Raw genomic sequence first — 24,373 nt, 5'->3', positions numbered from 1 at the left:
TATAGCGCTTTTCGCAAAGACGCTTTACATTTGGGAGGGAGGGTGGACAAACGAAACAAAAACAAAGCCAAAAAGAAGGGGACGTTGGTTGAGAGGGGGGCGGGGCTTATGGATGCAGAGTTTAAGAGGCGGGTACTAAGTACTAAGATATGTTTTGTTTTACTCGCATTTTGAGGATAAAAAAGCTGAAATATTGGAATTAAGTCGACATTCTTGTTGTGCTTAAATTATGCTTCTCAATTATTCTGAAAATGCAAAATCAAATAAAAACTCTTTCCACCTATACCTAGTCTTAATACCTTTACACACATCTGTGGCTGTAAAAGCAAGCCTCAACACAAATGATCCAAAAGGTATTTTCTGTCAAGGCGATCAAAACTGGATATAAAAGATGCATCTTATCTAAATGGCAGTTCGTACCTTGCTGCTGGGGCAGGTTCTGAGGGCAGTTGTAGGGCAGCGGGGTGATAGCAGGTCTGTAGTGGTGATGCTGCTGCTGCTGCTGCTGCTGCTGCTGCTGCTGCTGCTGGGGGGAGCAGTGAGGGTGGTGCGCTGAAGAGCAATAACACTGCATCTGGAGGGACACACACAACACGGATTAAAACCTACATAATAAATTATATAATATTTATATAGCCCAATATCACAAATGTTGCACCGTCAATTCGTAATTCAACATGTATATATTCTACTTTCTTTAATATAATATTGCAACTTCAAATTAGCTACCATCAAATTCTGAGCGAGCTACTGTAAGAAAATAACTCGCCTACTTCACGTGCAAAGACCTGCGTCCATACAGCGTCGTGGAAAACCAAAGCTCTCGTCACTAAAGACACTGGAGCCCAATATATCATGCAATCATATACACCACCACATACTGTATCCCAATACTTAGCATGTCGTAGAATCGCAATACTATCGTTGGGAGCTTGGTGATTTCCACCCCGAGTAAACGGTAAACTACCGTACTTTTCGGACTATAAGCTGCGACTTTTTCCCCCATTTTGTGTGTACAGCTAACGGCCACTAGGGAACCTCCTACATCTATGGATTTTACAGGTACAATTAACCACCTTTAACGCTACGGGCTCTAGGACCGGTCCGCGCCCGCCACCTCTAAGCGGCGGGAAAAGCTGGAGGCCGGAAAAGAGTGAGACAGGTAGCGCGCCAAAGTAAAAGAGGAACCGAGAGACAGAACGAGAGCAAGACAGACGGACAATGTAGCTGCTGCGGTGGCTTATATGCAGGTGCGCTGTATAGTCCGAAAAGTACGGTAGTTGATTAGTCATTTCTCGCAGTCCCTACCTGCTGCACGGGCTGCTGGATGTAAGTGTGCTGCTGCAGGAGCTGCTGGTTCAACGCCGGGGTGGAGCTGGGATACGCGTGATTTGGGCCGGGTGTTGGTATCGGGACGGGTTGACCCTGCAGAATCCCTCCCGACGGCCCCGCTAACATGTAGCTAGGAACCTGCTGCTGGTGCTGAGGAGGATGAGGAGGATGAGGATGATGAGCTCCCTGCAGCACCATGGAGGAGGGGTGGTGGTGTTGGTGGTGGTTTATATGTTGGTATACAGCTGGGTAATGGCGGGTGTCTGGAGCCGGAGCGACGTTGTCCCCGGGCGGATGCTGAACCAGAGTCATGTGACCAAACTGGGCGTTTAGGGCGTCAGGCTGAGGAAGATTCAAGTCAAGATTCAAAAGGTTTTATCGTCACAGTGTAGACACGACAATTACATTCTTCTGACCCGAAGTCACTTACAGAATATGAAATTAAATAATGTGAATTAAGACTAAATTAAATACGGTTTATTGTGGTGATAACTATTTACATACATGAGGTGTTAGTGCTACTCCCTGGAGTATGAATACGGATCGATACAGTTGAAGCACCGGGGGAAGCTTTAAAGTCTCAAGCCGATTATTTATCTGCATGAACACTGCGCGCCAGTTCAGGTCACTTCTGACGTGTTGTTGTAAAAAGTAGTGTATTTTTTTAGTCATGGATTATTCAGCGGCAACATCTGGTGATGAATTAAATATTAATGGAACTTTCCACAGGCATAATTAGTCACACAGGCATGTCTTTCACTAAAACCAGGTCAGAAAGGAGGGTAAGTGGATGCATGATCTATATATGTGGGTGCCTTCTGGATCAGATACACCTTTCCACCAATGAATGAATAGGTAAGTGGGAGAGTAATAGGCGGTGTAGATGTTTGAAAAGGGGAGATAATTCTTACTTTAAGACATTTTTGTAAGAACCCACAACCCTCCAGTTACTGTACTTTAAAACGGACGATACAAATGTGGAATAGAATTTATTATAGGGGCATTACATGTCATAACATCTTAATTGACCACAGAGGTTCGTTAAGAGGCTACATTATGGAGGTCTGACTCTCTTTAGACATCCGTTTCATAGTTTGAAAAGGAGGCAGGAGGGACAGGAGGCGGATCGGGGAAGGGACGGAATATTAAAAGTGTAAAGAAAGGAGTTCTGTACCACAGTGTACTGTTGGTTAGCGCAGACGGGCAGGAACTGAGAAGGAGGAAGAGGAGGAAGAGGATAGGAGACCGTCGGGTTGTGAACAGGCTCAGAGGACAGCAGGAGAGGAGGACAGATCGGCTGAGGAGGGAAGGAGGAGAGGACGGACAGAAGGAAAGGAGATGAAGAAGGATGCTAGCAGCACGGTGGGAGCTTCACTAGGAGAAGATGTGTTTTGCTTTATCAGATAGCAATGGCTGGGGTTAGTAGAAACAAAAACGTTCCTACATCGAATAAAGATACACTTCTACATACTTAAGGTCTTTATGGTTTGCCTAGTGAGGAATGTGGGGAAGCTGCTCGTGGGAGGGGAAGTGAAGCTCCCACCGTCATACTATCAGCTCTCATTTCAACACAATAAGTTAAGAGAAAACACTGGAGTTAGTGTTTCATGCAAACATACGATACATGCTGGTTTCAGCCTTTCAACTATTACACGTCTAATATCACATTATAGTAATATAATAATAACATCTTTGGCTTTTGGACTTTAAAAAACAAGACTTTTAAAAGAACTCGAACTGGAGTTAAGTGTGTGTAAATGAAGCCCCGCCCACTGACCTGGGAGTGGATGTGATTGGTCGGCTGCTGTTGAGGAGGGGCAGGGATTGGCTGCTGTGGGGATTTCCCCTGCTGAGGATTCCTGCCTGCAGCGTTTGAGGCCGGGTTATACACCACGGCGCTGCCATCGGGGTGGATGAAAGGCTTGCCTGTGACACACACACACACACACACACACACACACACACACACACACACACACACACACACACACACACACACACACCACACACACACACACACACACACACACACCACACACACACACACCACACACACACACACACACACACCACACACACACACACACACACACACACACACACACACACACACACACACACACACACACACACACACACACACACACACACACACACACACGAGAAGAGGCGACAGGAAGTGACTAATCTTGGCACATTTGAAGTTCAGATTGCGGCTCAAAGTGTACGACTGGCTCACAGATTTCTCCCGTCTGTTCCCTCTGATCTGCGAGCTTTGGTCGGACTAATTTCACAAACAAACTGAGAGCAGCAGCAACACGCCAACTGTGAAAAAGATCTGTCCCCAAGTCAAGAAGAATGAATTAAAAGTAAACCAGAAAACTACAAGACATTAAAATGTGTTTTACTTTGATTTAATGCACTTGAGGAAATCTGAATAGAAACTTTTAAGCTGTTATTTTGTAGGTCATTTTATTCTATTTTGTCCTCTTTTATTTTATTGAGAGGGATCATTATTTATTTTATTCTATTTTTATTCTACCCCCTGTGTCCCTTTAAATGTCCCCGTGTCTTCTTCTCTGTTACATCTGTATTATCATAATTGTCTCCACCCACCTGTGAGAGGGTTGACCAGCACGCTGCCAGGCGGGATCCCTGAGGCTTCCAGCGGCAACACGTAATAGTTGGTTGCGTCTGTAGCGGACGGTGGCTGCGGAGGGACACTCTTGATCATGTCGGGGTGTCCGGAGGAGCCCCGAGTGTCTGTGGGGGACGGATGGATCAAAGGAGCGCTGGGGATGTTGGACCAAGACTGGCCTGAGACGGCGACAGAAAGCTGGGGACGAGACAGCGAACTGGACGAAGAACCCACGCTGCTGCACGATTCTGAACCTGAGGGGAAGACCGTGAGCAAACATTCACAAGGGGAGCTTTAACGTGTTGTTTCAGTTATCAATGAAGCTGTCGTGGCAGAAGGTTTTGGGAGGAGGCTGGAGTTTAATCATGCGGCCGCTGACTACTCGCAGTGAAGCTGCAGTGGAAATGTAACTATGATAAAAGGTAAAGGGTCGTAGTACAAGTAGCAATTAAAATTACAAGCAAAAGCGTTTAACATCGTGCATACTGAAAGAAAAAAAGGTATTATCATCCAATATAGTAAGTATGTTTAACTGTTTTCTGTAAAACAACAACTAAATGTGGAAATAAATGATTTAACTACGTATTAACCCTTAGATGCCCGAGTGACTGGACCCTACAGTCTTCCATAAGTGGGTCAAAAGGTCCCGTATTGTTTTTATGGCATTTTGGTTAAGATAAATCACTTGTATAATATTTAGTATTATATCTTGGTTCACACTAGAAATATTTTATATTGAATTTTTCACTATTTATCATTTTTTTTACATTTAGAAATAAACGTTTTCCCATAGAGAATGCATGCGGGTCCTTTTTGACCCACTTATGGGAGCTTGGGGTAGAAATACAAAAACTTAAAAATTTGAACGGCATGATATCCAAAACATGTTTTTTGAGGAATAGCTGGAATATGAAATTTAATTACGAAGATACTTCAAGAAAACCACCTCACCGGGTCCGAAAAGACCCACGTATGCATCTAAGGGTTAAGGAACCCCCATTGTATTCAGAATAAAGGGAACATAATAAGGGTCATGACGGACAAAGATGGTTTCAAATAGAAATTATGTAACAATAAACTATTCATTTTAAAAGATGGAGAGGAATGTGGCCTTCATCATTTATCAGCCTGTACTCCCAGACAGAGATTGTCTGCCGAGAGGCCCCCAAAACACAAAAGGGAGGGCAGCGAGCCGCCTCGTAAACAACTTAGAAAGCTGCTCAGGCAAGAAGAAGCTGCGGGGGAGACGAGGAGGAGATGGGCACAAATAGAAAAATGCCAGGCAGAGGGAGGAAACTAAATGGCCTCCTTATCCTGAATTCCCAGAGATAAAGAAGACAAACCCGCAGTGAAGAGTGTGTCTCATCTAATCTGAGCCCATCGAGGCACAGATGTATCACACCGTGGAGATGTAGGTGTGGAACTAACTGCATTTGTGGCACTTCACCACCACTCTCAGCTAGGCTTCTTCTTCTGCTGCCTTTTAAAAGCCTCCTCCATCACCACACTGCTGTTAGCTTTGACAGCTGACTTTAAGGACCGCGTCAGGACAACACACATCTGCTCTGATGAGACCTCAGCAGCCTAGAGGTCTTCAATTACCCAGGGTGCTTTACGAATTGTAGGCTCACTTCCAAGTCGTGTTCATTTCGTTGACTAAAACTATGACGAAATATGTTCGTCAACGACCTTTTTTTCCATGACGATGACGAGACGGCAGTAAACCATAACTGTAACGAAATCATCATGCAATATCGTCGACGAAAAGTGACGAGACGAAAATGTAGTTTACTAAATAAAAACTATGCCAAAATCTCTCTTTACTTTCGTTGACGAAAAATGAGGAGACGAGATATTATCAAAGATAACGTTACATTTCTGATAGTCAGGTTTTCTCCCAGCGGTTCCATTTCCGGGCAGCGGCACACTGAACTAACTCGTGGCCTAACTCGCGGTCTGACCCGCGGTCTGACCCGCGGTCTGACCCGCGGTCTGACTCGCGGTCTGACCCGCGGTCTGACCCGCGGTCTGACCCGCGGTCTGACCCGCGGTCTGACTCGCGGCCTAACCCGCGGTCTGACCCGCGGTCTGACTCGCGGTCTGACCCGCGGTCTGACTCGCGGTCTGACCCGCGGTCTGACCCGCGGTCTGACCCGCGGTCTGACCCGCGGTCTGACCCGCGGTCTGACTCGCGGTCTGACCCGCGGTCTGACCCGCGGTCTGACTCGCGGTCTGACCCGCGGTCTGACTCGCGGTCTGACTCGTGGTCTGACTCGTGGTCTAACTCGTGGTCTAACTCGTGGTCTAACTCGTGGCCTAACTCGTGGCCTAACTCGTGGTGGTCTAACTCGTGGTCTAACTCGTGGTGGTCTAACTCGTGGTCTAACTCGTGGTCTAACTCGTGGTCTAACTCGTGGCCTAACTCGTGGTCTAACTCGTGGTCTAACTCGTGGTCTAACTCGTGGTCTAACTCGTGGTCTAACTAACCTTATTCAACAGAAATGAAATGGCACCAACAGGGCTTGGGAGCAGTGCTCGCGTTAACCGAATCCCCCCCGTCAGCGCGAGTGAGTGATACATTGTGCACTCGACGGGTAATAATGGATTATGACGGAAATGTTACAATCCTGTCCGTCAAAATGACTGACAACGAAAAAGTCTAAAGCCACCACGGCTTGGGAGAAAGAAACGATGCGATATTTGGGCCCTTTTTCGCTACAATGAGGCGGAGAAAAAAGCGAATGCATTGTTTCATCAGAAGGGAAGCAATGTGGCCAAAACACAGGTAAACACCACACACCTGATACTCTCTGCAAAGCTGCTCAATCATTCAACCTGCTTTTCATCAAATAAGGACAAGATATAATCCTATTTATTTATATACTAAAATGACAAATTATTGGTTTTGGCTAGTTTGCCTGAAATGTTCTGATGACTAAAAAAGACTCAACGGTTTTCATTGACTAAAAGTAGACTAAAATAATTAGTTTTCTTTGACTAAAATGCTCAGACTTTTAGTCGACTAAAACTTGACTAAATGAAAACAGGATGAAGGTGACTAAATATGACTAAAACTAAAAAGTAAATTTAACACAGGACTAAAACTAAATTAAAAAATAGCTGATGAAATGAACACTACTTCCAAGTGAGAAATCTCTCTGCATGTTTGTCCAGAGCTCACCTGATGTGGTGTTTTGGTTTCCTCTGGAAAGCAATGGAGGCAGAATACTGACTCCTACACACTTAAGGTGCAGGAAAATGCTGTTTCTTGTAAATCCGACTGCCTCGTTCAGATATGTTTAACATTACAGTACAGCTTTATCCCCCCTCTTGCCTGTTTTGGAGAGCCTGCCGGCGCTCTTGCTGCTGGCCGTGCTGTCCCCGCGCACGAGGCCTGGGCAGATGCCGCTGAAGCTGCTGGCCTTAGTGATGGCGGGTCGGGGCGCGAGGCGGTTGGAGCTGTCCGAGCTGTCGGTGCTGCTCCACGGACGAGGGTCTCCGTGCCGAGGCTCCGTCTCCGAGCTGCTCTGCCGGCTGGCGCCTGAACGGCCGGCCCGCAACCTGGAGAACAAAACGGAGAACTCACGCTTAAGGACATTTCTCTTGCACTATTATCCGTTTTATTTGTTTGAGTAGCTAACGTGCACATGGCAATAAAGCCTTGAATCGTATCTATCTAATGTAAAAGGCTTCATAATCTATCATTCATGTCTGTATTTTTCTCATTCTTACACCATTTTATTTCTTTGGCATATCGTATGTTGCTTTGTTGGAGGAGCCTTCCAGATGAAGGCTGTCACAAATACCGGTATCGTCAATAACCGTGATGATTAAAAAACTAAATATTTGCATTTGCATTTTCTGCTTTTGTACGCCCTGTGCTGACCAATACTCTTCTTATTTGTGTAGTCATGGCAACACAAAGTTACCCATCAATAAAAGAGGGGAATTTAAAAAGCACAACGCGGTCTCAAGGTGTAATTGGCAGGCTTTGGTTGGATCGGGGCCGGCCCACACGGGCAGAAAATCCTATTAAACAGAAGCTTTCCTGAGCGGAGGGAAACAAATCCTCAGATCAGCACTCCCGTTCCTCAGCGAGCCGATTACGGCAGACGGCGATTCAAAGGGTTTTTTCTGCGCCTGCGGTTCGGCCTCTGAAAGGAGCCGAATGGCGCGTGACGGGAAGAGGGTGGGGGGGTGCACCTACCTGAACATTTGCCGCCTCTGTTGGGTGCTCATGCATGCGCCTTCATCCTGAGCACTGAAGGGAGAAGAGAGGCATTACAGGCGCTGACAAAATGAGATATCCACCATTTTAAAACAACTGCCTCTCTGACAAGGCAGACTATAAAAGTGATTGAACGGCTTTAAAAATAAGCTATGTGAAGACTTAAGGTACGCTTTAAGAAGCTGTAAGCGGTTCTACTTTGGCCAATTAACGGACAGTTTATCATCTGGGTTCTGGAGTGCTCAATGTGAAGCGAAGTCAGTGGAGATTAATGTGGTTCGACTACTCACCTTCTGTCGAGTATGAAGTGATCTCCCTGCGGGGGCAAAGGAAAAGCGCGGTTATTTCCACGAGATCATTTTCAATACTTTTATCTTTGCTTCTTCCCACAGCTCAGTGCATCAAAATTAAACGCCGCGTCTCTACACCGCACTGACTTAGAGGTCTAGTTATACATTTGACTTTATAGATTTTTGGCTCCACATCAGAGGGTCTAAAAAAAAAAAGACGCATAAATCCAGCAGTGCTAATTGGTAGCAAGAAATCTTCTGAATTTGCACATGAATAGAAACAACACAAAGATGTGTGCAACATGGCGCCCCCCCCACCCTCTCCATCCCCGCCTACGCAAACATTTCTCACATCATGTGCAAATATCCTTTCTCTGGCTCGCTGGTACTCCTCCTCCCGCTCCTCCATCGATTTGCTCCTCTTGTCAGCTTTCAAACGCATTCGGATCTGGCAACGACACACACACACTTCTTTAGCAGCGATATCAGGGACGCCAGATTGTCCCACTCTTACAAACATGTCAGAAATGAAAGTGACAGCTTGGTGCACACACACACACACACACACATAAATATATATATAAAAACACCTACCGTGCTGTCTTCCCGATCAAAGCTGGAGTTGTCTCGTTTGAGAATGTAGCGTTTCTGAAAATCGTCCGCCCTGTCGTCCTTGATGTGCTCGGAGAATTTCTGATCGGGTCTTTGATTGAGAGGGGGGGGGGGGGGGGGGGGAATTCACAGGAGTTTTAGTGGCGACTTAATACCAGGCAGATGCTGACAGCTACATATGTTAAACAACACGTCAGATCGTATCGTAACGCAGCAGTCACTAAGCAAAGGAGTAGTTTTCACTCTGATGGAAAGGTGCAGGAATGAGTCTTACAACCCAGAAGTGACTTGGCATTTTACCGCTCCTGGTTCCATCTTCTCAAACGGTTTTTTGTGACTTAGAAGCCTGAAATAAGGTCTGTGGTTTAACACAAGCTGGAGCGGTGTTCATGTTTTGTTCTATGTCATAAAATATGTAAGAAAATACCCCACTCGTGAATGTCCAAAGCGTCCATGCGTCATAAAAACTGCAGTTGCTAACAAGTGACTTATCCATCCATCTACCTCCCTATCCATCTATCCATCTACCAACCTATCCATCTACCTATCCATCTATCTATCCATCCATCTATCTATCTATCCATCCATCTATCCATCCATCCATCCATCTATCTATCCATCCATCTATCTACCTATCCATCTATCTATCCATCCATCCATCCATCCAACTACCTACCTATCCATCCATCTATCTATCCATCCATCCATCCATCCATCTACCTATCCATCTACCTATCCATCTATCTATCCATCCATCTATCTATCTATCCATCCATCTATCCATCCATCCATCCATCTATCTATCCATCCATCTATCTACCTATCCATCTATCTATCCATCCATCTATCCATCTACCTATCTATCTATCCATCCATCCATCCATCCATCCATCTATCTACCTATCCATCTATCTATCCATCCATCCATCTATCCATCCATCTATCTATCTATCCATCCATCTATCTATCTATCCATCCATCTATCCATCCATCCATCCATCTATCTATCCATCCATCTATCCATCTATCTATCTATCCATCCATCTATCCATCCATCCATCCATCTATCTATCCATCCATCTATCTACCTATCCATCTATCTATCCATCCATCTATCCATCTACCTACCTATCCATCCATCCATCCATCCATCTATCTATCTATCCATCCATCTATCTATCTATCCATTTATCCATCGATCTATCCATCCATCTATCTATCCATCCATCTATCCATCCATATATCTACCTATCTATCTATCTTTCTATCTATCTACCTATCCATCTATCAACCTATCCATCAACCTACCTATCTATCTATCTGAACATTTGCTAAATATGGCCCCTTCAAATGAAAATGAAAAATGTCCATTGCTTGATGTCGAGGGCTCCCTAACTTCACCTCCCAATTAAGTCAGCGAGTCCAAAGAGAGGCTCACATTCTAGTGTTGGTGGTTTTGTTGATCACCACTGATTTCCCACTCGGGTCCACGTTGTGGTCCATGCCAAAGTAGGCGGCCACTCGGTGCAGAAGCATCCTGTGGTAGGACGTCATGGGCGGGAACTTCCTCTTCTGGCTTCTGCAGGGACACACGTGTGGGTTTTAAATTAAAGTGCGTACATTAAGTGTAGTCGTGACAATGAAAATCTTAGGTCGAAGGCTCCTCCAACAGTGCAGCACAACAACACAGATACAATAGTGCAAGTAAATACATTAAAATAGAATATAATAGTTCAGTGGTCTGATATTATTTAGAAGCCAAATCCTGAATGGTTATGAGCAGGACCTGTGAAGCCATACTTGCTATTTCTTGTCATTGTAAAAAAGTATTTGTTTAAAACAATTAATCCAATATCACGCATAATATTTTATCTTCAAGAAAAATGTACACTTGTTTAATCTGGTAGAAGTCCTTCACCTTATAAGGATACATCTTTTCAAAGCACTTCTGAGTCACTGGAGGACAGCCTAAAGCCCTCTGTAACTCTACACCTCCACGTCTTCATTAAACTCCATATCTCAGACTTCCAGGAGATACTAAAAAGGAGAATTCGATAAGCGAAGCTGCAGACTCCTTATTAAAAGGGATGCGATCTCCAACACAGGGCTATCCTCTACAGAGCGGCGGCAAATTAAACAGCTGCTCGTCTCCATTTTGTGACATCAAACCCTCGCTTGCTTTCTCTCTGGAAGAATATTTAAAACGATTCTATCTTAATCTACCGCAGCTGTCTTCACTAATTAAGTTCTCCTCCTCCGATGGAAACTCGGTGATACGGTGTTCAGTGAGGATGCCATCTTCATGAATATGTCTTACTCGCTATTGCTGATGAAGTCCAAGATGTCCTGTTCCAACTTCAGGAGCATGATTCGATCCCTGGAGAAACGAGACATGGAAGGATTGAGAAGACATATTGGGTTGTGAGAAACATTTCAAGATAGTGATATATTTGTACTTCTTAGCTGATGTTGATAACAAGCCTCTAAAGGCCTGGTACCAACAGGAAGTAGCACAGACGTTTTTGATTATTCATACGAAGTTAAGGACTTTCTCCGTGAGTAAAACCACTGATGACAGCTTTGAAATGATGCGACCTGAAAACATGAACTCCTGAGTGACTCCAGATGTCAGATTTGGGTGTGAGCGTCGAGCGTACCTGGGGTTTCCCTTCAGCGTGTTGACCAGGAACTCATGGAGATCTATGCCAGTGGAGTCCGTGTAGTCTTGACTGGAATCTAACTCAGGAAAAACAAATCAATGATCAACGACGTAAGCTTTAAGCAAGGCAATGCATCGGAAAGATTACAACTTCCTGGTTTCATCTGTTGTCTAGTGTTCTTCAAAGTGGGGGCCGCGACCCCCCGGGGGGCCGCCAGGGGGGTCACGCAAAGTTTGAGGGAAAGTTACATTTATTTTTTTATTTGAGATGTTATTAATAACTGCATATCTATCAATCTGTCCTTTGATGCCAATCTTTTAATATTTATTAATATTTTAAATCGCACGACCGCCCTTCAAGCCAATCAGAATCGAGCTGCCGCAACTGAGAGTGAAACTGAGTATCTGCTCAGCTTTTGGAGCAAGTGAGAGCGAGTGGATATTTCGCTCTGCAGCTGGACGAGAGCACGGATGCAGCAACTATTGTCGTTTATATATATCAATATAAATACGTTTATTGTTAATATTACTGTTGAATATTATATATAAATAGCTTTCAAAAATGCAAAAAATACATGTTAATTGTTCATATTACTGTTTAATATTGTATAATATTATAAAGACAGAAATCACTTTAAAAATGCTTTAAAATATTGCAACAGCTGGTCCCCGCCAGACGATAATGCTATATGGGGGTCGTTGGCATGGCAACGTTTGGGAACCCCTGGTCTAGGGGGTCTTTGCTTAATTTTCCTGCCTTCTTTCCACTCTGTCTTATGTCAAATAATGTCAGGAAGGTCCTTTACATTTCTCCTGTGCACAATCAAGACACTATCCCTGATACATCTGTCATTTCAGAATCTATTTATACACAGAATATATTTCATATTCACATGAATAATTAGGGAACTTGAAATGTTCCAGCCCGTTAACTCCACAAATTAATGATGAATACTTAATCAACGGCCCGTTTTGAATAATAATCTCCAATTTAATCAGCCTGTCATTCAACTATCTGTGTGAGAAACTTCACTGAGGGTGACATTAGTAAGTAGGTACAACTTTATTTATATAGCACGAATGTACAAAGTGCTTTACAGTACAGGACACAGGACACAATTCAAAGTACAGCTATAACATGTAGAATAAAAAGGCATAAAACAGCAGCAGGTAATACATAGGATACGACAAAACGAAAAAAGAAAGACAGCCACAACTCACCTCCTCCGACGACCCAAAGGCCTGTCGGAACAGGTGGGTCTTTAACGGCCCCTTAAAAATCTCTATTGAGGCCGAGGTTTTTATTATCTGGGGGAGTTTGTTCCAAAGCCTTGGGGCCACCGCCTCAAAGGCACCCTTAGTCTTTAGCCTGGTTCGGGGCACCCTTAGGAGGCCTTGTTCAGAGGACCTCAGGGCCCGGTTTGTGCTGGGCTCAGTGCTATTTGCCGCTTGTTATCGGTGTGACCAAAGCGATGAAGAACAAAACAGCCCTGGCAGCATGCATCGGCAGCAGAGAGAGCGAACCGCTTCAGATATGAGAAAAGTGGATAATGAAATTGAAACCAGGACATAAATCCATGTTCCCGTGCACAAACAAAGGATGGGACCCATGGGTGGGAGTCGGGGGGAAATGGAGGCCGTCTCCCCCTGATGGGTGTCTGGTTGCTATAATTGGACGCTGCCTCATCAGTGGTGTTGCTCCACAGAGTCAAGCAGACACCTTTATTCGCCCGTGGGAATCCGGATAATTGCTTAACACCTTGAGCTTGTCGCAATTAACTGAATCACGCCAATTATCGGCCCATAATGAGATATCATTTAAAAACGAAGAAGTGCTTTTTGACAAAGTGGAGGGCGCTGGCTTTGCCGGGGGGGAAATAAAAAAAGAAATTCAGGCCGGGCTCGTGACACAGTGGAATATATAATTATTAGAAAGGCTGTAATTTGTCTGGGTGGCATGCGTCGTGTGATAAGTATGATTAAAGCATCTCAATAGTTCAGTGCCACCAACATATAATACATTTTATCATTTTTTGATGTGCTGCTGCAAAGTTTTGTACATATAGATTACATTTTGGGGATAGGAAAAGCACGTGCACTTCAAGCTGTGGGGTTTGGGAGTAAGCAATGTTTATAAATGAGGCCCCAGGTGTTGATGTAAAGAAAGCGGAGGTGTTAACGGAAAGCTTTTAGCTCCTGTTCGCCAAGGTTTCCACCAAGGACATCAATATGTTAAAATATGTATGAGGTGAAAATGTGCGTTTGAAATCAAGTCGAGACAAAAAACGGAAGAGAAATCTATAGGAAACGAGCCCTTAACGAGGGGCTTAATTGCATGTCTCACCTCTCGACAGCATTCTTCTCGGCGTCTTCTCGGGTTTCTCCACCTTGTCGCAGCCGTCCTCTTTCTCAGCTTGATCCTGCGAGGCTCGATCCTCCTTCTCAAGGGGCTGCGGGGGAAATTCATCCTGAAAAAAAGAGAGACAGATTGAAAAGCTGATTGATTCGGAGGTGAGTGTGTGAAGTAGATCCAGCTGATGTCTTATTAACCGCTGGATTGCGTGTGTGCAGTAATGTCAGCTTAAAATACTTGATCTGACCCGAGTGCGTTCTGATCGAAGACCGGACGTCGGACATCATTTAAAAAAGGAGGTGTTAAGTCGGAGGCGTTTACAAATCTCTACGATGTAGCCGGAGGTTAATTAGAGAACAGCTCTGGCAGAGCAGGTCCCCGTAAGACGTCTAATAAACTGTCCTTGTGGTACTAATGCGCTGGTGTCGATACATCCCTTATGATAACGGCACCAAATCCATCAGATTAGCTTGTTTTAATTAAACCACTTTAATATGAACCCGGTGTTAAACCAACGCAGCACATTTTATTCTTTAACATTGGAGAGAAAAAGGAGTAAACTGTAATCTGCCTCCGACTGTAACAATTCTTAAAATGGACTGTACTGAAGAAGATGTTTTGCGAGATCTATTAAAAAACGGCCTCGATTCACCCCAGTCGAGCTCCTTCTTACCACACACACACTTACAGCCACACACACAGCCACACACACACAACCACACACACACAAATATCTGATTTTCTTTTCAGGCAATTCTACAAAAGCCTGAAAGGAAAGCTGAAAAGAGGAGAGGGTTTGCCAGCGCACTGTAAATGGATTAAACCCAACTCTGAGGAAGCTAACATCAGTGTGTGTGCGTGTGTGTGAGAGAAATGGATGAATGAAGGAGGGGTGACCTAGTGGCGGGAGAGAGGCTCATAACCAAAAAAGGTCACGAGTTTGATCCTCGTAACAGCTGCGAGGCGAGATAATGAGACGCGGCGCTTGCTGAATATATGTGAAAATGTAATATGCTAATGAGCAACGTGACTGACTAATTGCCTGAGCGAGACCGGGAGAAAGCGAAAACGAGTCTTGGAAGGCGCGTCGTGGAAGTGACAGCGAGTGTGTGTGTGTTCGTCAAAAAAAAGAGGCTTTTTCCCTGGCACGATGTTTGCTACTCAAAGCCACCGGCGGCGTCATGCAAGCCGCGCGGTTGATGTGCAGCTGTTGCAAGCCGCCTCATTTGTTTCCTGACATCCATTTACCTCGAGATAAAGGAAACGCAGCGGGGACATGACGGTCCCCTGAATATGTAATGAACGTGCTGTCAGTCGAAAACAAAAAGTGCATCGTGTATTCAGAAGCCCTCGACTATCGGCCATTGATTGGAATTGACAGCCACACGGCGTACAATGCGCGTCGCTTGATGGTTTGGACAGCCCGTAAATCCATACAGTTCTTTGTCGTCTCCCATTAGAGACACTAAGGTAAAGGGGGCATGCTGTAGATTTGATAATCAAGAGGTCTGAATGGGAACCGTTGATCCTGCAGCTGAACGTGTACTCCACTTATGTTTCCTCTCCTTTATTGCTTTACCTCTCGCCCCTCCGCAGTCCCAATAACAGCAGTGGGGGAAATATCAGGGGTATTCAATTAGAGCGCTCCACAGCTCTCCGTAGCCGACGTGTGGACATTGTAATTTCCCCGACATGATTGATGGCGGTAATACAGGACGTCGTGTGAGTGCAGGCGATGCGAGACTGTTGTGGGAATAACACCGCCCTCTGGATATGGAGCTCGCTGCTGACTGGCTGGAAACTAACTCACCTGTGCGCGAGCTGTGCGGAGTGGCATGTAATGGGGAAAAGTTTGATCGAAAGGGAGGGGAGGTTTCGCCCCGGGACACGCCGTGAAAAAGAATAGATGATTTAGCGAATTGCCTCGCTGTTGTTCTCTACCTTCCCTTTGATGATGTGGTGTTTTCATCAAGCGGCCTCAGGCAGGTGTTTAATCAAAGCTGGCGGACGAAGCTAATCAAGCATCAGGGTCTACCTGCACCTCAGCGTATGCATGTGGGCTTGGAGATGAATGAATGGGGCTGATTGAGGGGATGACTGGGATGAACTTCACTCCATATGCACAGAATTTGGTTCGTTTAAATCAGTGGTTCTCAAAGTGGGCCATTTTGTGTGCGAGAGAGAGAGAGAGCGAGAGCGAGAGAGAGAGCGCACCGGTACCGGAGATCGTTGATGTTAGCTTCTGGTGCTAGCGAGCTACGCTAACGGATATAAGGAGTCTTTTCAACAGCAAGGTGGAGGAGAGTCCTCTGCTGTCAGACTGAGAGGCTCAGTGACTAAAGGACTCTCAGTGGGTCTCAAACGGTTTGGTCAACATTAATGTAAACAATTATTTCCGAGGCACACGTTTATATGATCATTATAGTTATAAAAAAATAAGAGAATAAATTAAAAACAGGTATGAAATACAGTAAAAAAAGAATAAAGTTTAAAAGGGAGTGATTTGTAAAATATCCATAAAGAAAAAGTAAATCTGTTTCAGTTCTGTTTCATCTGGGTGTTGAGAGAGGTGTCCATAGATCTCTTCATGTTGCTCAAAGTGCACCAGATCGATGCTTTCAACTTCAATATTTAAAAATCTTCCAGGGGGAGCATGCCCCCGGACCCCCCTATGTGAGGTCCACACCACCTATAGAAATAGCACTTTACCCCTGCTTACACCTATATGCCGTGAGCTGATTATCCAGCCTTCATTGTAGCAGTCGCGGGTACGTTGTGTATATGCGTGGGGAGTGTTGCAGTAGAACGTTCCTCTGTAGCGCCCGGTACATTAATGGGAAAATGTTTGAGCACCCTCTATGAAACGTCAAGCTACCCCACAGCACCCCCAAAATAAATCTCTGGCACCGCTTTCCTGACAGAAAAAGTTTGAGAACCACTGGTTTAAATGCATGCTCTCCATCGCTGGATGTCACCACCCATAAACTAGCTGCAGGATAGCATCAACAAGCGACTGGTAGCATAGCAAGTCATGGCTAGAGTAGCTAAACACTGCTCTGCGTCGATTCAAACGAAAGCCATCAGAACATTTCCCCACGGAACAAAGAACACCTGCATCCCTTATGTGAAAACACTCAGAGGTTGTTACCTGAGGTTCTGCTGAAGGCTCAGGGCTAGGGCACGGAAAGGACTCTTCACACACCGCCAGGCTCCGCACCAGCTTTAGCCTGGTGTTGGACTAAGGGGGAGGGGGTTTGCAGGTAGGTGGGCACAGTTAAAAAACCATGCACACACACACACACACAGATCTGCATCAATATCATCACAGTGACAAGCCAGGGAAAACAGAAACAGCCAGCGAGCACAATCGATTACTGCAAGCAAATCGTACAGTTCCTATATTTTAGCTGACACGTCTTTCCCCGAGTGATGACTGTAGACCACCTTCTCTCAGATAAGCGGATCAAACAGCCGTAAATAAGGAAATAGAGTAAGCATTTTCACATAATGCGTTTTATCCCAACAGCAGCAAGCACAAAGTCCATTTCAAACAGTTTGTATTTCCAGGCAGGATTCACACAATAGCCTGCACTCTCGCTCATGTAACGGCATCTCGACACTGATCTCATTTTAAAATGCTGGAGCAGTGTGTCCATGACAACCGGCTTTACAGGAAACACACGGGTACAGCTTCCAAGCGCACATTACACAGGGCGGAGCATCCTTCTTACAACATGCAGGTGGAGCGTACCGTACCTTAGAGCATTTCACAGGCTGTCCAGGAGTCGGGGAGAAAAGTGCACAGGAAGAGAAATCAGACAGAAGCTTGGTGGAGGATTGTTACTTTAAGGAAGTGGAGTTTGAATTAAATATGACTGGCCTACATATCGTGCATACGAAGCTCGACAGAACAATTCATGGCAAGACCGCAAAAAAAGCCGTATTTTTTTTAACATTTGTCTGAGAATTGAAACTAAAATTAAGACGATGATCTGTGATTAATTGTGCAGAACATATGCTACCAACGTGGCTGCATTGTGGGGCCCCTTTCTCTCTCTCTCTCTCTCTCTCTCTCTCTCTCTCTCACACACACACACACACACACGAGAAAACAAAAGCCAGACGTGTGGCCGCAACGATTCGGGTCAGTTTTTATGCGTTTGCTCGCAGCTCCATTTAACCGTCATGTGAATCAGACCTCGGCGCTGGAGGTGAGACGCAGAGAGAGAGACTGACTGGCCAACAGTGTGTGAGACAGCTTCATGCACCGGTGAGTGTGTGTGTGTGTGTGTGTGTGTGTGTGTGTGTGAATAAACAGAAGGTCTCTCAGTAGCAGGCATAGAGGAGTGGAGGAAGAGGGAGGGGGGAGGTTAGACCTGGCAGGAGCCATTTCAGGCAAGATTGTAACAGAGCCCAGCTTCCTAATCCACACACACACACACACACACACACACACACACACACACACACACACACACACACACACACACACACACACACACACACACACACACACACACACACACACACACACACACACACACACACACACACACACACACACACACACACACACACACACACACACACACACACACACACACACACACACACACACACACACACACACACACACACACACACACACACACACACACACACACACGTCCTTCCCACCTGTCCTCTAAAATCAAAAGGACACCCACTCCCCTCTCTCATTGAGCCGAGGGCCAAATATCACCTATGAAAAATTGAAATGGCCGCCGTTCGCTGCCTGCGACCCTCTCTCTCCATCAGGTAATGTGGATGTTGAGAAAGGGGGAGGAAGGGAGCGATTTGGGACCGCGCGCCGCACCGCTTCACCGGCTAATTGAGCGGCGAGGGGCCGGTGGGGACCGAACAATGCCGGCAGGGGATAACGGAGTGGGAAAAGGGCTGAAGTCAGCAGAAGTAGGGCGGCCACCTGTCCCGCTCAGAGGACGACAGAGAGCTGGAGGCAGATGGCGGCAATGTCACACGTTTCTCCCCCTCCTCCATTTTCTATCTGTCGGAATGCTTTTCCACCTCCCCCGTCTTCTTACCCCAAGTATACGCTATTTTCCCTCCACGACGAACCGCCGCCCTTACACAGAACGACCAAATTAGCTTTGGAAAATGAGAAGCGGAAAGGTCAGCCGCTTCAGCAGATCCTACGCGAGTAATTATGTCAGGGTGAGTGTTAGGGAGAAAGAGGAAGGATACGGCGACTTCTGGAGAGGTCAAAGAAAAAACATTAGAGGAAGCAAAGTCAAGCCAAGGTGAGCTGTTAAAGGAGAGGGTGAACAGAGCAGCTGGCTCAAAAGATTCAACCGTTTCAAATGTATTCTTGTTCAAATGTTAGCATAAGAACCCTCAACCATCCCTCCCCCCTTCGCCTCCCCCCTCCGTCTCCCCCTGCAGCTTCACACATGCTGGTGCCATTCTGTTCCTCAGGGTAACGTAGACACAGGAAGTTGCTAGATAAGCCAGGGTTTGAGCTCCAGATTATCTGCCTGCCTGCCTCCCACCGCGCGGCCAGATTGGCCTGAATCCTATTTTAGAGCCGCTGCCAAAAGATACAATCATTTCCTTTCCTGACCACAGATCATATTCCTAATTGAGCACACACTACAACACCAGTTTCACTTTAAAGCCAATTTACAAGTGCATACTTATTAATTAGCAGTTTATTAGAAAGTGATCCTCAATCCCCAGTAGATCCCACGCTTTAGTGTCTCCTACGGAGGATGCGAGAGCTTCACTGGCTCCCTCTGTGCTGTGGCAAGCCCCGCATTGTTATCTCGGTGCACACGACACTTTTCAGAGATACTTTTTCTTGCCGAAGCAGCCGGGAAAATCATCTTGAATGCCGCAGGTGACAGGAGATCCCCAGGGCAGCTGGTGTTTGATGTCGACTGCCAACTGAATTTTCATGGAAATGAGCGAGGAAGAAAAGTGAATCTCGCCGGCTACGGACGCCTCGAACCTCTCTGATTTTGCCATTTTGTGACGGGTTGAGAAAGGGATGAATGTCCGGGTTTATACGTCACCTATTATGCACAATCCACTTTTTCATGTCTTTTCTACATAAGCATGTGTAAAGAGATTCTCTTTTTGATCCATTTCTATAAAAACCTGTCTGAAAATGAGCTGATCATATTTTGGCCACTTTAACGATTTTTTGGCTTGTTAGCCAATCAGCAACCAAGGTAACCCCCACCCCCCCACCTTAACACCTGAACCTCCTCCTAGAGCACCATTGTGTTCTTTTTAATCTAGTCTCTCTCAGAGGGCCGTGGGGGAATCAGCACTTTGGAAACAGGGCTGAAACAGAGGGGATTATGGGTAATGCTGTTTGGTGTTTCAGCCAATCAGAGGCAGGCTCTGTATATATCTGAGACCTGCGATATATTGATGAAAAACAGTCTAATATGTGACCTTTAAATCTCATATATTCAGTACAGATCAGAGAGAGAGAGAGAGAGAGAGAGAGAGAGAGAGAGAGAGAGAGAGAGAGAGAGAGAGAGAGAGAGAGAGAGAGAGAGGTGTAACGGAGGGTTTCTTTACCTGGGCGTCCCTCGTATTGTTGCTGCCTGGTTCCTCTCTGCTGCTCTGGCTCGGGTCCGCCACCTCGGAGTTGCCGTCGTTTTCTTTTGGAGCCGGCACCTCTTCGGCCGCCTCGGAAACCTTCATCGTTTCGGTGTCAACTGTGTCGGACATTCTCATTGCAAAGTCTTACTGGGAGACGCTGGCGAATACAGAGAACCTGAAAGAGATGGAAATGTCCGTGAGGGCTGTTTGTTTTTGGCGAAAAGTAAGAATGAGACGCTGCAGAGGTAATCTTTTATAAAAAAGGCATGGAATAACAGGGACATATAAATAAAATATACCACAAAGTTCAAGTAGTTCATGTATTTATTCGATGGATGTACTCGGGCAGCTCTTCAAAATGTGTTATTGGAGTGAAATCACACATTTGAACTCAGATTATTTTCTTAATGCACCATTTCCACCTTAAATACTCACATATAGCTGTTGATCTCCTTATACTATATATATAAAAAGCATATGGGGAAGTGATTGTAACAAAAAAATTACACACTTTTTTACTTGTCACGCAGTTTTATTATTTCAGAAAAAACCACAAGGCAATACCTAAATCATTTTGTAAATTCAGAACGTTCAAAAGACATGAAGTAGAGGTCAATGCTTTCTTTCACTAAAGGGTAAAAGCACTGAAGAATCTGGTCCAATAGCGTTGCAGGCCTGCAGTAGTGTCCCCCTCCTTCTCTCTACACCAGGGATGGGCAAATGGCGGCCCGCGTGCCACATGTGGCCCCCACCTCCTCTTTTTGCGGCCCTCAGATTAATTTATAAACAACGTAATTAATAATAATAATAATTTTTTTTTATTACTTGTAGTACTGATACCGTCCACTAGTTACGTCGCGAGCTGCGTAGATGATTTCAAATACCGCGAAATAATCTGTGACGCGTTTGTGTGTATTGTGTTAGTTTCCCGGGGCAACCCTCACAAGAAACCCCGGCTGTTGTTATGCCTGCTGTGACGTTAAGTTGCCTCTTGTAATTATGCCGTTACAAGCTTACAAGTTGTTTTTATCGTCTGAATTTGGCGAAACAAGTTTAATATTCTAAAAACCAAGACTTTGTTTATTTGAAATCAGATAAAAACAAACTGTCACGGACCCTGCTGTGTTATCTATGATTACTACGGTATAAAAACAGTTTTATCTCAGCAGCTGTTGCACACATTAACACATCATAGGAGCGTCACAATGATGCCTATTTTTATTTATTTATTTAATTTTGAATGTCCATGTTTGTACTAGTGTTTTCCTTCTTAAAATGTTTTTTAAATATGTTTGAGATTTGGTTGAGCAGGGTATACTTGTACTTTTACTAGTCCTTTATTAGAGATGTGTCTGTTGTTTGCGTTTAGTGTCAGGATGGAACCCTTGTCTTTTTCTCTGCAAACAGAATCTACCTACGGGTACAAATAAATAACCTGAACGTCACCTACGCTTTTCATTCATAATGTCAGCGGAGGGAGGGGGGGCGGCGCTGAGGAACAGCAGAGTGCGGGCTGACGGGTGTCTGCGTGGACATTCCCCTCATTGTGGAGTAAGGGGAATGCAGAGACGCTTTAGGTTCAAGTTAGACGACTAACGTCTGGGTTAGGGTTCATGACTTCATGTGTATGTCATCTAATGGCTAATCTCAATACACACACATTTTCCGTGGTTTCCAATAGTTTAAAATAGTTTTATTCCACTGTTTAATAACCTGTTCAATACAAACATGCCACTTAATAACATTTCTGTGAACTGATATTTGTTTCGGGGATGTTCCCTTTGATTGTAAAATGTCAGACTTAGTATATGTGTTAATAATTACATACAACACATGGAATCTTTGTGTGTGTGTGTTCCAAGTGAATCTGCGGCCCCCTGGTGGCCAGTACATCAGTGATGTGGCCCCCACCACCATCAAAGTGGCCCATCCCTGCTCTACTAGAAACAGTTCATCATCATTACTCTGAAATATGAACTCGTGCAAAATAGGACGCCGTGCATTAATCGATAAAAGCAAGCCTACGTTATTATTTCAAGAGTACAGATGAGGTGTGAGCAATTACAAATGCTAAATAAACTAGGTGTCCATAAACAAATAAATAAAACGCACCTGTTCCCACCGCGTCATCTCCACGGCGCGGTCCGCTTCGTTGTTTGCGGAGACTTTAGTAATGACTGTTTACTTGTGGGTTTATTTAGAAAGCAGCTGTAATCATAACAGTGATTTGCCGCATGTGTACGGAAGGTCGTTTCCCACGGAGACGCCGTACAAACGTTTATATAGCCGACATATTTAGAGTTGTTGCAGAAACACGCGTGTAAATAATGCCATGACTGACGGATCTGTGTATAAATGGTTTCCAGATGTTATTCATGTCGTTACTTACACCTGTGTTTCACATCTCAAACTCCGTGTTTCGCTGTGAGAAGGAGGCGGCTCGGCATTCATCAATCTGTCCTTTCCGTCTCCTCCGCAGCTGCTCAGACTCACACAATGGACGTGATTGGAGAGGACACAGCAGGACACTTTGGTCCTGAGAGATCCAACAGCTTCACGTTACAGCGTCTGTCTCCACTCGGCACCGAAAAACAATAAACCTTTGACACCCTTGTTTGGAAGTGTTTGAAGGACACATGGAGGGTCAAGTATCCATCGCGTGAGACTCAACCAACCTTTCTTTGGAGCCACCAATTGGTAGAAAATATGTAAAGATATATGGGGCTTCTAAAGGGGCTTAAAAACACTCTTATATCAGATAAAAGGTTGTATTTAATATTAAAGAATGTTACGAGTTATGAGTATCAGTAAAAACTTTGAATATTCTTGATAATTTCAAACTATAACGGTAAATCATTAAATTGGGTTTATATTCGATAAGCGCAGCAAAGACGATGTTTTTAAATTGTCTGCAATCACCACTAGGCAGTACAGAAAAATTATAAAAATCTAATCAAGACAGTCTATAGTAGTGAAAATGCAGATTACACTACACATTACGCCCATATGTATTTTGATTTTAATGACTTATTCAAACATTCTGCACAGAACATGAAGATTTTCCGGTGGGTACGATCTTGAATTGTTAAAAATACTATTTCTAAATAAAATATCTACTTATCTTGGAGCATTAGCTGCTTTGCACCGATGGTCCTTTGCATGGAAGAACTGTGTAATGCCACGACCTCCCTATGTTGAAGTCATCCTGCTGATACGCCCTAATTACGCAGTCCGACCCCACGCAGGGGAAGACACACACATACGCACGAGAAGGGAGGGCAGACATCTGGTACACGAGAGCTATGATTAATAGGTTAATTAGAAACGGGCGCATCAAATTCACTTTGCACATCAAAACTGGATTCACACACAACAGCAGCTACTCTGCGCTCGAGTGTGTGTGTGTGTGTGTGTGTGTGTGTGTGTGTGTGTGTGTGTGTGTGTGTGTGTGTGTGTGTGTGTGTGTGTGTGTGTGTGTGTGTGTGTGTGTGTGTGTGTGTGTGTGTGTGTGTGTGCGCGCGTGTGTGTGTGTCCTTGCCAATCAGCGGGGCCTCAACCTATTTGCCCGCTAGTGATCAGAGCCATTTTCTGATAGCTCTGAGAGCCGGCTAAGATTGTTTATCTCCGTCCCAAAAGAGCCGAGGCAGCGAGT

General features: G+C 45.0%; 1 protein-coding gene across 8 annotated transcripts in view; it reads right to left on the bottom strand.

The window, feature by feature from the left end:
• LOC117460439 (R3H domain-containing protein 1-like) overlaps window positions 1-24,373 on the bottom strand; it is a 44,927-nt gene that overhangs the window by 10,226 nt on the left and 10,328 nt on the right. For 5 of the 8 annotated variants that reach the window (XM_034101852.2, XM_071205584.1, XM_071205590.1 and 2 more), the window contains 17 exons: window positions 20,698-20,896; window positions 17,869-17,886; window positions 17,261-17,350; window positions 14,104-14,227; window positions 11,758-11,836; window positions 11,418-11,477; window positions 10,539-10,679; window positions 9,083-9,191; window positions 8,841-8,936; window positions 8,489-8,514; window positions 8,178-8,231; window positions 7,305-7,531; window positions 3,949-4,224; window positions 3,110-3,258; window positions 2,507-2,629; window positions 1,309-1,674; window positions 421-574 (listed from right to left, as the gene is read on the bottom strand). In XM_034101852.2, coding sequence (XP_033957743.1) covers window positions 421-574; window positions 1,309-1,674; window positions 2,507-2,629; window positions 3,110-3,258; window positions 3,949-4,224; window positions 7,305-7,531; window positions 8,178-8,231; window positions 8,489-8,514; window positions 8,841-8,936; window positions 9,083-9,191; window positions 10,539-10,679; window positions 11,418-11,477; window positions 11,758-11,836; window positions 14,104-14,227; window positions 17,261-17,350; window positions 17,869-17,886; window positions 20,698-20,856 — 2,251 coding nt within the window. In that variant the 5' untranslated portion in view covers window positions 20,857-20,896. The remainder of the gene's footprint in view (window positions 1-420; window positions 575-1,308; window positions 1,675-2,506; window positions 2,630-3,109; window positions 3,259-3,948; window positions 4,225-7,304; window positions 7,532-8,177; window positions 8,232-8,488; window positions 8,515-8,840; window positions 8,937-9,082; window positions 9,192-10,538; window positions 10,680-11,417; window positions 11,478-11,757; window positions 11,837-14,103; window positions 14,228-17,260; window positions 17,351-17,868; window positions 17,887-20,697; window positions 20,897-24,373) is intronic. The other 3 variants (XM_071205582.1, XM_071205580.1, XM_071205581.1) reach the window with 3 other exon arrangements.

This window comes from Pseudochaenichthys georgianus, chromosome 2 (assembly GCF_902827115.2).
Source record: "Pseudochaenichthys georgianus chromosome 2, fPseGeo1.2, whole genome shotgun sequence".
In the NCBI taxonomy this organism is placed as follows: domain Eukaryota; kingdom Metazoa; phylum Chordata; class Actinopteri; order Perciformes; family Channichthyidae; genus Pseudochaenichthys; species Pseudochaenichthys georgianus.
Note: the sequence above shows the minus strand (reverse complement) of the source record. Positions and strands in the feature narration are given on the sequence as shown.